Below are 14,513 nucleotides of genomic sequence, written 5' to 3' on the forward strand. Positions count from 1 at the left end.
CCTGACTCCCTAGACAGTAAAAACATATTTAAAAATAATTTAAAAAAATGTTGCCCTGGAAGAAGAGAAACACTGCAGTGCTCCTTTTTGATTTAAGTTTTGTTTGTTCTTTAGCGAGCCAAGTGCAACTCCTTGCTTTGCTGAATCCTTTGTGTCCAGGACCGTCCTCTTATACCTGCGTTTGTAGGCTTCCTCTCCATGGCTGTCCTGTGCCATCTTATTCCCCTTCCATCATTCGATTGTTTCCTCCTGCCTGTACAGCTCGACCTGTACTCTCTGCCACATCTGGGTTAGTACAGCCACCCCATACGATGTTTGTTGTCACCGCTGTCCTAGAATTTCTCATGAAGGTGTGGCCGTACAAAGCCTCTCTATCTCCCCTCCAACTCAGTGATAGGAGGTGGCAAAACTCAAAGCAAATATCAGATTTGAGCAGATTTTGCACGGATAATATATACCAGGCTCTCCTTCGAATGATAAAACTACTTTCTGATCTTATTTTGCGGCCCTAAACTTGATTTGGCACCACAGAAAGAAATGAATGGTTTTGTACAATCCAAGGGACTGATGCAGACTGATGTTTGAGTTCAGTTCAAGGTTGTATAAATAACAGACAGTCCATTTGACAGATTAAGCGTCCTCATCACATGCTAAGTCGGTATACTATGTTTTGAGCATGTGGTAATGTTTTGATATACAGTGTACCAAGTTACTGCGACAGATAGGATTTCGCAATAACGGCCCCCACTCTAAGCGGGTCACTGAGAACTTGAAGCAGGCTGCCATGGCAACGTTGGGGGGAGACTAATTTGATGGGGGGAAAAAAACATGGGTATTGTCAACGGATTCTGAGAAATGAAGCTCCAAAATGTCTACAAACTATCCTGAAGCAGGCATTCCCAGTGGAGCATGACCTGCTTTGACCCAATCCAACCAGGCACACGCACTCACTTACTTCGTGTCGACGCCAACGTGGCACCTACAGCCATCTATCTGTCTCCGTCTTTGTCTTGGGATTGGGAAGACATGCAGTACAAATATGAGTGTGTAAGTGTGAGTGTGTAAGTGTGTGAGTATGAGTGCCGTGTATGTGCCCTGGGCAGTGTTGAGTCTAGATGTCTGTGAACCTGGGCACTGCATGCCAGGTTTACATAAACAGGTGGACGTGGTACAAGAGATCTGTTAAAGGATGGGAAATGGTGTGCATTAGTCAAACTGTCTGGTATGTGTAATGAGCTGGTGTGTGTGTGTCTTTGTTAAATCTTGATGAGTATACACACACGTACAGTAAGACATGGGCAGTGCCCATAATAACACCGGCCCAGACAGCCCGACTGCCTGCCCAGCTGAGTGACTAACCCCCGGCCCTGACACACTGACTTCACGCCTGGCGATGGTTGATGTTTGCATTGGATCTGGAAGCTGCTCAGACACAGACAGTTCACGCTCAACAAATAGTGTGAAAATGCAGGATTCACATACATTTTTCTTTAAATAAAACAGTCCTAAACACACAGCAGATATGTATGACATACACACACATTACCGTCAGTATGCCATCATGACATGTCAGTAAACCATGACATGTTTGAAATAGGGTTTTGCTGTAAATTGTAATAAAACGTGTTTTTTTGTGGGGGGTTTTCAGTGTTACACAGCACTTTTCTAGTCGTTAATGCTAGTGTGTGTGACCTAATGAGAGACAAATAAAGAAATACAGTAAGAGAGAGAGAGAGAGAGAGAGAGGGAGAGAGAGAGAGAGAGAGAGATAGAGAGAGAGAGAGTTGTGTAGTGGGGCAGTCATACGGAGCTCGACAGCACGTCTTGTGGCGACATAGTAAGAGCTATTCCTGAACAGTAATACAGTCCAACTGGAATTAATTCAAGTCAGAGACATAAGTTATTTAAAGGGACAAGCAGTCCAGTAACTAGCAGATACACTTATCAGCCATGACTATGTAAACAGAACTAGGAGTCATGTTTTACAGTGGCTTTGGCTTACACAAGCCTATGATTCAGAAACCTTTTTTTTTTTTTTTTTTACTACTTGATGTCACTTTGTTTTAGAAAGTTGTTTCATTTACAGCAACCATACTCATAAAGCTTTTCCTAAAATCACACAGGCTAAACTAAAACTGCAGAATTATCAATGAGTCTTCCGCTTTCTCTGCTTTCGTCGAACACATTTCGCCTGCCTTTGCACTTGACCAAATATAAACTTCATGATTCTTGGCAGAGCGACAAACAGCAGTGGGGAGGAGCCTCAGGGCAGTTCAGTTCAGGACAGACTGAAGGACAAACACACTGAAAGGTGGAGAAAGAGAAAGCAACAGGAAGAAAGGCCTAAAAAGTAATAATCAACAGAGGTTATTACTTATTAAAAACCTGCTTGAATCTAGGACGGTAAGTTTGCATTTTGATTATTTCATACAATTTTATGAGAACTGAATTATTACCATGCCTTTTCTTGCATATCACCTTTAACAGACCTAGGCCTCCAACTCAACCTCTTGTTTTTTGGGCTTAAATGTCTTTTATTATACTGTATTCGACATGTTTTGACTATTTTTTCAGTCTGAAAGGTTTGAATGACATATGCACAGCCAGTTTTAGAATGGCAGTGAGGTGACTCGTCTTGTTATTTATGAAGAACCTGGTGTACGTGACGTTTATGGTGAAGCAGAGTGCCCGAGTGGACACCCTCGACATGGAGATAAGGAAGGGGCTTGAGATCATAAATCATTTAAGTTTCCTAGCCTTTGTGATATGGCAAGAGGATGTTACAGAGTTTCAAATCATTTCAGCTTTGCAAGTGGGACCAAAAAATAAAAATAAATAAATGGCAACTGAGCATATATCTTTCTCACACTCTTTGTCACTGGAACACACGCCAAACTAACACGCTTCATCTTTCATGTACTCTTTTTCAAGATAATGGCTCTGTCTCCTACCGCAATGGTGGCCCGACGGGTGATTGCAGCCGCATCAGAGGGAGGTCATGAGCAATCAGGTGGGTCTGTCTTCCTCATTCTCAGTCATATAGAACGTATCTCTGTCGCTAAATCGTGGTGAGTTTGATCGTTGTGATCTGATAAAGTGTCAAATCTCACAGCAAAGACCTGGAAGATCCTGAGCTTTGTGTTGGCCTTGCCCGGTGTGGCGGTCTGCATGGCCAACGTCTATATGAAGACACAGGGACACACCCACGAGAATCCTGAGTTTGTCCCTTACCCACACCTTCGCATCCGCACCAAGGTGAGACACAAGCCACAGGGGGTCATTCCACGGCTAGAACTTAACTGTATATGTTTAACATTCATCGACTGTACATTTTACAGTTTAGTGTCAAATGCCTTTGTTGGTTAAACTGTTGACTCCATTTCTTTGTCTCCTCTCCATCAGGCATGGCCTTGGGGTGATGGAAACCATTCTCTATTCCACAACGCTCACACAAATGCTCTTCCTACTGGTTTTGAGGGCTCCGACCACTGAAAGGACCTATACAGGACTGTGTTCCCTGTACTGTTTGCAACGTGCCTTGCTTGATAACACTGAGCCTGGGGCCAATAATCGCCTACAGTATGGTGTTCTCTGTCTGATGTAATAAAATGGAGTTTATCTTACTTACTACTTGATGCTATGAGTGCCATTTCATTTGTGCATGTCTGATTACCTGAAATCAATGACCACTGTGTTGGTCAAATATCCTGCCACAGACAAAATAAGGTAAATACACTTGAAATTGACTGGGTCTAGATTTGGATCAGCACCTCAGAAGAAAGTAACTAAATGTGACATGAAACTAGCTTTCATAGTAGCAGAAAACGTAGCCAAAATTCAGATGGTGTTAAGATAGTATCAAAGACAGACGTATTATAGTAATGAAACTGCATTAATGTTACCAAACATTTATTTCGGTGTGTGAATTCACATTAAGGTGAAATCTATATCTCTGAAACAGCTAGCAGCTTTTAGAACCCTTTATTTACAGCATTCACCAAATGGCACTCAGTCCATCCCTGATTGTTTCAGTCATCCAAGCTTGTTATTCGTCTTCTTGACTACTTCATGATGTATCTACATTTCAAATTCTGAAGAAAAATAATAACGGAAAACATTTTCTAAATTAAATGTCATTAGCATATTACATGAAAATACTTTCAATAAATTATAATATAGTAATTTATAACCATTTGTTACATTTTACATTGTGTGCTCACTGGGCAACTATCATTTTACATGGCAGCTAGATCCTTTGAAATTTATACGTAAATGCTGGATTCTAACGACCAATTCATTTGTAGACATCAATGCTATCAATGCAAAAAAAATTCTTGACTGAAAAAAAAGTTACGAAATTTAACGCTTGTTTTTCTCTTTCAGTCACTTCACACCATCTCTTTCAGCCTCTCCATCCTAAACAAGCTCCCCCCCCTCCCCCACTACGTTCGTTAACAAACTCCACGGCCTCCATCCTCTCCTCCCTCTCAGCTCAGTGCCGTTGTGGCCAGGCTTACTAGGTCCTGTTTCAGACGGTCTGTACAGTATGCCTCTGTGGTCAGTCTGCAGAGGCAGTCTCCAGCCCAGGAGGAGGGAAAGGGCTGTAGGGAGCCCTGGGACCCCAGCAGCACAGACAGACAGGCCCTGCCCAGCCTGGGGTAACTATAGACCTGGGAGAAACAGTATATCTGAGGAAGGAAGGCTCCCAGGACACCGCGCCTATGGACGGCTTTAGAACAAGAAGAGTCCCATGTTGAATTTGTGTCATGTTGCAGATGTCCTTCAGAGGGCGTTGATGTGAGCTTTGATCCTGTAGGGGGCGATGTTTTGCCAATTATTGACCTGGGGTTTGATCTTGGGGTTTGGTTGACGATCGAGGAGATTGTCTCTATGTCTGAGATTATATTTGATATAACTTTGGCTTTTGGTCTTCGTACAGAGGCAGGTTTCAGTTCGCCCTCTGTCTGTGAAGGAAAACAGAATCCAGAGACATGTAGCTTATCCACTTGCCCGACTGTCCACGGTTTGGTCTGGGACTTGACGTGGACCTTAGAACCACTCAGATCCAGCCCAGATGTGCGTTCTACCAAGCACTTATCAGCGGACTCCCTCTCTGGTCCATTTTGGTCCATATTAGAAGACGCTTTCTTTCCAGCCTCTTTAGAGAGAGGTGCAGTGCAGCCAGGAGACAGGAGAACGGCGACACACATATCCTCCACCTCCCTCTGCAGCTCAGTCACTAAAAAACGGCACGCTCCAATCATCACCTCTGCCAAAGGCGTCTTCTGGAACCCCAGGTCCTCCACCGAGTTCCCCTCAGACCCCCGTCTACACATATCTATCCCCTCACTGGCCAATGATCCCAAAACCCTGCAGTGTCCCGTCCCGGCCTTCCCCTCCCGTTCGTCTGCGTTCTCCACGGCAGCGTTCAGACGGCAGCCGTGCAGGTAGTGAAGCACCGGCAGCAGCATTCCCCTGGTGACGTCCTTGATAGGAATGGCCTCCGCGGAGCCGCCAGCTGCTTCCCCAAAGCCCCCCCTCAGCAGAGCCCTGAAGTACTCGGACCCAACGTCAGCTCCCTCGGCTCCGGACACGACCTCGCGATTGGCTGAGACCCGGGTCCCGTCATCAAGCAGGAAGAGAAGGTCACAGGTGTAGTCTTCATAAGGGCACGAGGTGGCTAACCGGGGCTTTTTTAAAGGAGGGGGTGAATTTTCGACCGTTTCGTAGACTGATGGAGTCTTGGTCGTTTGTTGGTGTGTTATGGTTTGGGGCTGATGTGGTTTGGGGCAAATGATAAGGCTGGAGAGGCAACCAGTCAGCAAGGAAAAGTAGAGGGAGTTGAGCTTGGAGGCGGAGAACTCTTGAGGTGGATTGAGCCAATCTAAAAGAAATCTTCTACACTCATTGGTTTGGCTGTGCCCCTCTGCACCACTGTCCTCTGGGCACCCCATGGGTTCCAGAGCCAGAATAAGACCTCCGTTGTCCAGCAATAGCTTCTTTAACAGGACCTTGTTACTGAGGAGGAACAAAACGTTATTCTTTTATACCTGATTGAAATAATTGCGTTTCAGAGCATTACAGTGGATCGGGAGTAGGTATGAAACTTTACTCTCTGACTCACCTGTTTATAAGAGGCAGAGACAGAGCACAGTTCAGCTTGTCTGACTCAGAGCCAGACAACATGACATGGGAGAGGACTCCAGATCCAAACCCAGACTCACACTGGACACGAATATTACTGAGCAGAGTCAGACCTGTAGAAAGACATAATTGTACACTCTAAATCCAACCACCAAAAAAAACATCACAACAATGGCAACATACAAAAATGAAACTTACCAAGCTGTTTAACCTTTGCTTTTACTCTGTCTGTCTGCCTCTCTCCTTTGTCTTCCTTTCTCTCCATGCCTCTTTGGCAGAGATAGTGGCGAATCAAAGCAACTGACCCAGTCCTGACCAGCGCCTGCAGGCAGTTTGGGTTGCAGCTAAGTCTGCACAGCAAGCGGAAGCACCTACCACTGGGGTCCTGATGTTGGCTGAGGTAAAATAGCAGGCCAGAGATAATGCCCGAGTTGACCAGAGCAGAGCTGGGGTCTGTGGCGTGGGAGAAGCGTGAGAGCAGAAGCAGGATGGGGGACTCGGGGGCCCAGGGTTCAGGGTGGTAGGGGTGGTGGAATGCCAGCGTGCGTGGTACCGAGGGAGGGGTGTCAAGAGGAACCACATTCGAGCAAACAGCTGTTTGAACACGAGGCCTCTTCCTCGGAGGAGAGGAGAACTTGGATGGGGAGAGAAGGGCGTGAGGTGTCTTACTAGGGGAGGAGAGAGAGACAGAAGAGGGCTGGTGATTGGGGGCGGAGAGAGCTGCATCTTTACAAAGAGATTGCTGGTGGAGCGGAGCCACAGAGTTGACCGAGGTAGAGGAAGTGACTTTAAACAGGGTAGCAGCTCTGGGGGAGGTAGATGGAAGAGACAGGGAAGGCGATGAGCACTTGGAAGAGGAAGGACCATCAGAGGAAGGGCTTGGGGAAGATGAGGAAGGGGTATGAAGGCTTCCCCAGTCCCCTTCCACACACCCAGCAGACTCGGGAAGATCCCCCTCGGATGTGATCAGACCCTCAGTCACCAGCCAAGACCTGGGTAAACAAACATTTGAAAAGTTTAGCTTTGGGTAGTGGTAAAAAATACAAAACGAAACACATTTCCACAAAAATGTAAAACCCTTGACTCAATATGATAATACACAATAATAGTATATTCTACTGTACCTCAGACTTAGAAAGCTGGATGAACCAAGACCCTGATCCTTCCCCGGTTCCTCTTTCCTGTTTCCTTCTGGTGGGAAGTCAAATGAATCGAAACAAGATGAAGAGAGAAGCTCTGATACAGACATAGTTGAGGTCAGGCTCACATCCATCTTTCCAGTAGAAAACTCTTCCCCTTTAGCCAACTCTACTAGTCGGGCAACAAGCAAAGGAACCAGTCCCAGTTCCTGCAACTGTTCAAGTGCAGATTCATCATAGACAAAGTCAACAAGCGCCGAAATAGCCAATCGTGAAAGAGGGTGACTCCGGTGGGCATCCAAGAAGCCAATCAGCACCTCCAAACCACCACTTTCTTTCACCTTGGCACGGTTCACAGCCTCTTTGCAGCACAGACAGAGGGCTTTTAAGAAAACTCCAGATTTCAAGGCATCCTTTTTCACCTCCTCCGTAAACTTCTGAATGGCCCCGAGAGACCCTACTAGGGGACGTAGGCATCCTTGAGAACACAAGTTGGCCAGGGTTTTCAAAGCAAACTCCTCAAAATGTGTCCCAGCCTCACCCGACGCCATGACTCCGAGTTGAGCAAGGACCCCAGAACGTGAGACTTCCCTGGCACATTCCATCCCACAGCCCCTCGTTAGCTCGTGGAGAGCTCGGAGGGCTGACTTCCTCAGCCCAAGGGGGTATTCTGGGGCAATGAGCGGGGCAAGAGCAGACAAGGTGCCCTGGGTGAGCAGCAGGAGGCGGTTAGCGGGCGTGTCAGATAGATATAGAAGCGTGCGGGCAGCAGATTGGGCGCACTCCATTTTGGGGCAAGGGGCTTTGCTTGGATCAGCTGAGGGAGAGGAAGGGGCAGATGAGAGGGACACACAGAGTAGAAGGAGAGGAACGCCACCTGTGTGAGAGAAAATATCATTCATTAAAAATAAAAACTCTTCCGGAGTGTTCCTCTTAATAGTATCATCAGTACAATAACATCAACTGTCAAATGTGGCACACAGGCCTCAAAATATAAACACCACGCGATAATGTAGGAAGACAGACACTTGTCATGAGACTTGCCTTCAGAATGGATGAGGGTTGAGCTTTCTGGATCCATGGCCAGGTTCCCCAAAGCTCTGGCCGCCCTGTTCTGGACCGTCACCACAGCAACATTTCTCTTCAAAATATCCACTACGAAAAACAGAGTACAGTTTCAGCAATGAACGACATATCACGAGTATTGATGAATGTGATTATTTATTATAAATAACCCGTCACTTACCTACAACTGATATTCCACCTAGCTTCCGTACCTGCAGAGGTGGAAAAGGTAGAAGGGATAAGATATCCAATTAAATCATTTCTTGTTCAGTTCTTTCATATTTAAAGCTTACGTATAGATCTTTCATCTTTAAAGCTTACATTTAGTCATTTAGCAGACGCTCTTATCCAGAGCGACTTACAGTAAGTACAGGGACATTCCCCCCCCAAGGCAAGTAGGGTAAAGTGCCTTGCCCAAAGACACAACGTCATTTGGTACAGCGGGGAATCGATCTGGCAACCTTCAGATTACTAGCCCAACTCCCTTACCGCCCAGCCATCTGACTACCTGAGCTTACCACAAACCGCGTCTCCCTCTCGGTGCAGCAGTTGGCCAGGATACTGAGCGCCAAGTCCAGGGTCTTCCTCGAACATTTAGGATCCTTGATCAGGTTTAGAAGGGGCTTGAGTCCCCCTTTAAGTCTAAATCTGATGATCCCACTGCCACTTCCTTTGATGTGCTGTGTGCGGATGGCCACCAGCGATCGCCACTGCCTGGCTTTGGTCTTGGTGTCTGTCTCTCTGCCACCACCTGTGTCTTGCTCAGTCATGACTTTTGTTTGGTCCTCAGTTGCTGGTCCAGGTTTTGAGAGTTGAGATAGGCACCATGTAAGTGACGATTCAGGCAAAGATGAAGATGGTTCTTTCAAGGTGCTTTTTTCAGTTGCTTCCATTGTTGTGGTGATGGCACAATGGCTTGAACCCCTAACTCAAGTCACTTCAGTTCAGAGACTTGGGATTTCATTGAGAATGAGAGAGGGTGTTGATTACAAAATTTGAATTGTTTTTAAAGTTCCCTATGATCAAGTCATAAGGAATTAAATATGAAAAATATTTAAACATCAACCGTAATCTATTTAAGATTTTAGTAAGTCCAATAAAAAGGTAATCAAAATAAAACTACAAATACCGTCATGTCAAGTGGGAAAGAATTACAAACTGACAACCCCTCAGCAATGCTGCTGGGAATTGGAGTTCGTGTGGCTTTGGTCCACTCCCTAAAAAACAGGCCTACATATGTGAGAAGGCCAACCAAACGATATAGTTATTTAAGGTGGGAATGCAATAGGCCTAACTTTATTCTAAATATTTTGAGTTTTCGTCTCAAGAATAACTACCCTTACTACTGCATTCTTCCTCTCACCCGCATTAATTTAATCAAACAAAAAACAATCGTCTCGGTTAGCCACTAACGCCATCTTTAGCCGAGCAACAAACGGGGAGGCGGTCACGAAAAAGGGGAGGGAGGTAAGTGGTGATACGTGTGCTTATTTAACCATGGGTCCTGTAGTAAATATTGTGTGAACACTTTATCTATATGCCTTTTCGGAGCTGGATTCTTGCCGTTTATGTTTTCTCTATATTTATTTAAAACACGAGCAGTAATTCTGTGACATCAGTCAAATTTAAAACATAACCTTTACCATGTGTAAAGTTAAATGTGTTCTCTACAGAACTACATGTCCCGTATACTGATAGCACGTTTTCTCATTTTGAGGGGTAGTTCTTAAGGTCCAGGGATTGTAGTTCACAAAACCAATCTGCCCAGCGTTTATCAAAACTCTCTGGACTACAATTCCCAAATTAGTATAGGATCGAACGATTGCATTAGCGTCGTCAGTGGAAATGAAGTGAAGGTTGTTATACTCATCGTTTTTGTTGATGCGGAAAATTCATCGGTGCCACACAGAGTTGTTAAAGTCTACGATAGAATCGGTTGATGAATACTTACATTAACAACACCATTGTTGTTGTCGCAGGGTGATACAATGGAGGTTATGGAGGGCGAGACAATTGTAACAGAGAATGTTGAAGTAGAAGAAAATCCAACAGTGTGCAGTGTGGATTCTGAAAAACCAAATGCAGGTTAGTGCTTCGTCCAACTCTTTAAGTCTGTACAGCGCTCATCATCAACAGAACATGCAAGGAAGGTTCAGATTTCTCATCAATTTGGAGGAAACTATATGCATTCTCTGTAATTACACTTAAGGTGTAATTGTTTAGCACTTTTTACAAGCAATGTGCCAGAGGGCTATGTAAAAAAAAAAAAAAAAAAAAAAAAAAAAAAAAACTTTTCATTCATTTATAAAAACAAAGTCAGACCCAGTCAAACCTCAGACCTGTGTTCATTCATGTTTTTCCATTGTCACTGTTCTCAGAATTTGTTTGGACTTTGCAAGCTACATGGCAACTTGCCCACACCCGTCTTGAAATGGACCAGGCTTTCGACCAGCCAGTGTGCAAGAAAAAGAAACTCTGGGAGACTGTAGCAGAGAGGGTGACCATCAAGCTGCGGGCCGCGGGGAACCCTGACGTCACGGTCAAGGCTTATGAGTGTGACCTCAAGTGGAGGAACATGCTAGCCACGTACAGGAAGAACGCGGAGAGGGCCAAGAGACTGGGAGTAGGGAGCGTCCACTGGGAGTTCTTTAAGGCCATGCATGAGGTCCTCGGTAAGAGTCGTGAGGAGATCGAAGCGCAGCGCAGGGCTAAACTATGCGGAACAAAGTTGGGCAAAGCTATCGCCAACAAGAGGTTCACTCCCATCCTCCCTACCCCTACCCTTACAGCTGCACCCTGCCCAGCCCGGCCTCCACAGGATGTGCTACAGTTGTACATGGAGCTTCAGGAGAGAAAAATGAATATGTGGGCCCAGCAGAAGGCTTTGGAAGAGAGGAAGATAGAGGCGATAAACAACTTAGCTCGTGCCATCTCAAGTTTGTCTCAAAATAACACTACCCCACTGACAAAAGAGTAACAGCAATATCCAGACCTGGATAACCAATGACTTGATAGTAAAATGACTTGTGACCACATGGGAAGGACTAGAAAAAGATGCCTTTGATTTGTAACGATTGACTGGATCTCGTCACTTAGATGACGAGAAAGAACTTGAGTGATCTTACTTTATTGTAAGATCTAAGTGTGTTTCATGTACAGATGTTAAAGAAATAGACAAATAGTTCCTAACGTGGTCAAAATATTGTAAATTGTTTTTAATAAAAGAAAACTATAACAGAAGAGATGGGTCATAAAAAATTTACAACATCACACATTGCTGAAATCCAAAGCTTGATAGAGTAAATCTGCAACAGCTGTTCTTCTCTCCATACCTTCAATATCAGTTTCTCCCTCTGCCTCCTGCACACTCACTTCCTCCTCAATCTCCCCTCTGACCTCTTGCCCCATGTCAAGGAAAACATTGTGCAGTATGCAGGCAGTCAGGACAACTGCTTTGGCCCTCTCAAAGTTACCCATGTCCAGATACCGGAGCCTTTGAAACCTCGTTTTCAGGTCAGCTATGGCCTGGTCGAAGGCACAAAAATGAACCCCCAACGTCCTGTTGTAGAGATTCTCTCTAGGACCATGAGTGATCGTGAACGGGGTCAAAATCTGTGTACAGACAGGATATCCTACTCGAGCAACGAGGCAAGATCCAGGAGGCATCATTTCAGAGTGCTGTTTGAGTTTGTCTTTAAGAGAGCTGCCTCTGGTCGTGTCTGACCCCTTTCTGATCCTGCAGTGTATGAATCTGCCTCTGAAGTCACACACCAGCTCCAAGTTGAGCCAGGAGTCAGGATGGACTTCTTTTTTCATCTTTTTAACCTCTGGCACCACACTGTCAAAATCTTGTTTCCCAATGGGTAGGCGGATAGGGATGCGGGTGTTGCCCAGGACTCCCAGGACCGTGGGGATATCCTGCTCCTCCGGTCGAACGGCTTTCCCCAGCAGACTGGACAGTGGCAGGAGACTTCCTCTCTCAGTAGAGCCTGCTAAGAAAATACAAATAGATGTGTACATTTGTTGTAGCCTACATTTAAGCACGTTCTACAGTCAAACAACATGGGATGGATTGGCCAATCGGACTAAAACATTGAGATATTTCAATGACTAAGAACAACGTTGTTGGAAAAATTGAAGATGTAACTGTTATCCTGTAATAAGAATGATTCTGTGTTCAGCATTCCTTGCCAGCAGAGAACCCTCTCCCCACATGATCTATAGATGACACGAGGCTTACACAGACAACGTCGAGCATTGTTTTAAATTCATCAGTTCACCGTCAATAAATCTATACCTACCAACAGGCCATTTGATGAGTTGGTCTTCTAGCATGTTGACACGCTCACAGAAAGAGAAGAAGATCCTGTGGATGTTTCCTTTCTCTAGACGGAAACTGCTAGATACAGAGCGATAGCTTATGCGCTTAGACAAAAGAGTGAGGGACAGGACAACAGTGTGGGATAAGGAGAGACGAGCCCGCCCTGACAAACGGCTCCTGCTGTAACGTGAATTGGAATTCTGCAGGAGGTCTGTAATAAACTAAAAGATCGCACACTCAAAAACAGCACAACATTTCATCTTGTCAAATTAACGCCGATAAACTTGTGGGTAAAAAAAATGTAGATGTACATCTTTGGGTTCAAATATAGTAGCTACTATGCTTACCTTCACTGCAATATTGTCCACAGAGTCACTCGACTGTTGAGTCTCAGACCCCTCCTGTTGTTCAGGGGGAAATGTACTCAAATCTGTTGATAGGACCGTTTCGGCATGCACTTGAGGTTCTACCCGCTGTAGGCACACAGGGGCAGGTTGGACCCGAACTTTGGATAAAAGTTCTGTTTCCAGTATTTTCTCAACTGCTTGGTCCAAGCTCTGTTCAAGTTCACCTTGGGATAGAGGTTCCCACTCTCTCTGCATCATCTCCAGCACTGCTCTGCCAGCAGACTCCACGTACCCACTATACATTATGTGCTGCTGGTTAAAGCCAGAGCGGAGACCATGGGAGATTGCCTACAGTGTTAGATATACAGCTTCGAATTGAAATCGGAGACGATATTATGAGTTAAGACAAGTTCCTTAATATGTGTTGTCAATATTGTCTATTAAAAGTCTCAACTTTTTACTTACGAAGAATTTGTTTGTGGGAGTGACGCGAGTGTTTTCAGGAAAGAATGACGTGTCCGGCTTGGCCGTTTGTGACAGGCAGCAATGACGGTAGTAGCACTGTTTAGCTTCGATTTGAGCAGATTTCTAAAAAACTTCGAAAAACAACATTAACTAGGTAGATTATGTATACTCTAAGCTAAATGTACATGCCTTGTTTGGCCAATTCGGTCGATTGTGGAAGAAACTCGAACGTTTTTTACTTATCGAGAGGAGTATCTAGCCATAGCGCTAGCTGCTTTTAGCTGCTTTTGGGACAGGATAATTCCGGTTTCCCCCATGTCTCCACTAGTCACAAGAATGGTCATAACTTTTAATTGTATGGAAACTAATAGGACCTTAAAGACCTAGGTAGGTACCAGCTGCCGTTAGATTTACTTATTTTCTCATTCTAACCTTTCTACGTGGCTAGCTCGGTGCTACAGTCCAAGTTGACAGGTCGGGTGCCACGAAAAACTAGCCTGCTAAGCACTACGTTGACATTGCTACTACTAGCCTAGTTAGCTATCCATCTAGCCAAGTTGTCCAGATAACAGTCAGTGATGTTCATCCATAGTCGACAAACTCTTCAGAAATCCACACAATTAGATGAAAAGTATGTATAGGCTAGAAAGCTACCGAGCTACCTAGCAAGCAAAAATGTGAAAGCATTTTTAACTTCCGCACACTGCGACTGCGCGCTTTGTATTTGTCCACAGGACGCATCCGCACTTAAAGCCACCGGGACCAAGCTCCGGATGGGGGGACCTTCTAAGTCGCTACACCCTCGCTCTGGAACACCCTCCCCAACCACTATTAACATGTAATGTAGGCTATTGTTTGCCTATATCATTTTTCAAATAATGTTCGTGTTGTAGGTGGAAAAAAGAAAGTATAGTGTGAGACATCACAATTGAGACATGTCTCCCCTCCGTTTGTTTGCAAGACGAAAATGTGACTGAGACGAGACGGTGTTCAAGACGAAAGCCTTCACTGTTTGATTCCACGTGGTTGGCG

At 45.1% G+C, this 14,513-nt stretch overlaps 4 protein-coding genes across 6 annotated transcripts; 2 read left to right on the plus strand and 2 right to left on the minus strand.

Moving 5' to 3' along the window:
• Nucleotides 1-2,245: 2,245 nt before the first annotated feature.
• Nucleotides 2,246-3,630, plus strand: LOC124479170 (cytochrome c oxidase subunit 6A, mitochondrial). The gene is made up of 4 exons (XM_047037761.1): nt 2,246-2,403; nt 2,932-3,010; nt 3,113-3,255; nt 3,403-3,630. The coding sequence occupies exons 2-4, from the start codon at nt 2,935-2,937 to the stop codon at nt 3,490-3,492; spliced, it is 309 nt and encodes a 102-aa protein (XP_046893717.1). The 5' UTR covers nt 2,246-2,403; nt 2,932-2,934; the 3' UTR covers nt 3,493-3,630.
• Nucleotides 3,631-3,711: 81 nt separating this feature from the next.
• Nucleotides 3,712-9,789, minus strand: armc5 (armadillo repeat containing 5). The gene is made up of 8 exons (XM_047037699.1): nt 9,478-9,789; nt 8,867-9,299; nt 8,530-8,560; nt 8,328-8,438; nt 7,269-8,160; nt 6,343-7,136; nt 6,125-6,257; nt 3,712-6,018 (listed from the first exon to the last, which is right to left on the minus strand). Exons 2-8 carry the CDS (start codon nt 9,239-9,241, stop codon nt 4,488-4,490), a joined length of 3,867 nt encoding a protein of 1,288 aa, XP_046893655.1. The 5' UTR covers nt 9,242-9,299; nt 9,478-9,789; the 3' UTR covers nt 3,712-4,487.
• Nucleotides 9,790-10,168: 379 nt separating this feature from the next.
• On the plus strand, nt 10,169-11,896 carry si:dkey-66i24.7. Its single transcript, XM_047037754.1, has 2 exons — nt 10,169-10,433; nt 10,727-11,896. The coding sequence occupies exons 1-2, from the start codon at nt 10,337-10,339 to the stop codon at nt 11,323-11,325; spliced, it is 696 nt and encodes a 231-aa protein (XP_046893710.1). The 5' UTR covers nt 10,169-10,336; the 3' UTR covers nt 11,326-11,896.
• Nucleotides 11,549-14,499, minus strand: LOC124479145. Of its 3 annotated transcripts, none has more exons than XM_047037725.1 (4): nt 13,836-14,499; nt 13,017-13,336; nt 12,650-12,890; nt 11,549-12,337 (listed from the first exon to the last, which is right to left on the minus strand). In XM_047037725.1, the coding sequence occupies exons 2-4, from the start codon at nt 13,317-13,319 to the stop codon at nt 11,616-11,618; spliced, it is 1,266 nt and encodes a 421-aa protein (XP_046893681.1). In that variant the 5' UTR covers nt 13,320-13,336; nt 13,836-14,499; the 3' UTR covers nt 11,549-11,615. The 3 variants fall into 3 exon arrangements, with proteins under 3 accessions (XP_046893681.1, XP_046893680.1, XP_046893682.1); XM_047037724.1 differs by having other exon boundaries at nt 11,549-12,340; nt 13,836-14,493; XM_047037726.1 differs by lacking the exon at nt 13,836-14,499 and having other exon boundaries at nt 11,549-12,340; nt 12,650-13,330.
• Nucleotides 14,500-14,513: the final 14 nt, after the last annotated feature.

This window comes from Hypomesus transpacificus, chromosome 17 (genome assembly GCF_021917145.1).
Source record: "Hypomesus transpacificus isolate Combined female chromosome 17, fHypTra1, whole genome shotgun sequence".
Taxonomy (NCBI): Eukaryota; Metazoa; Chordata; class Actinopteri; order Osmeriformes; family Osmeridae; genus Hypomesus; species Hypomesus transpacificus.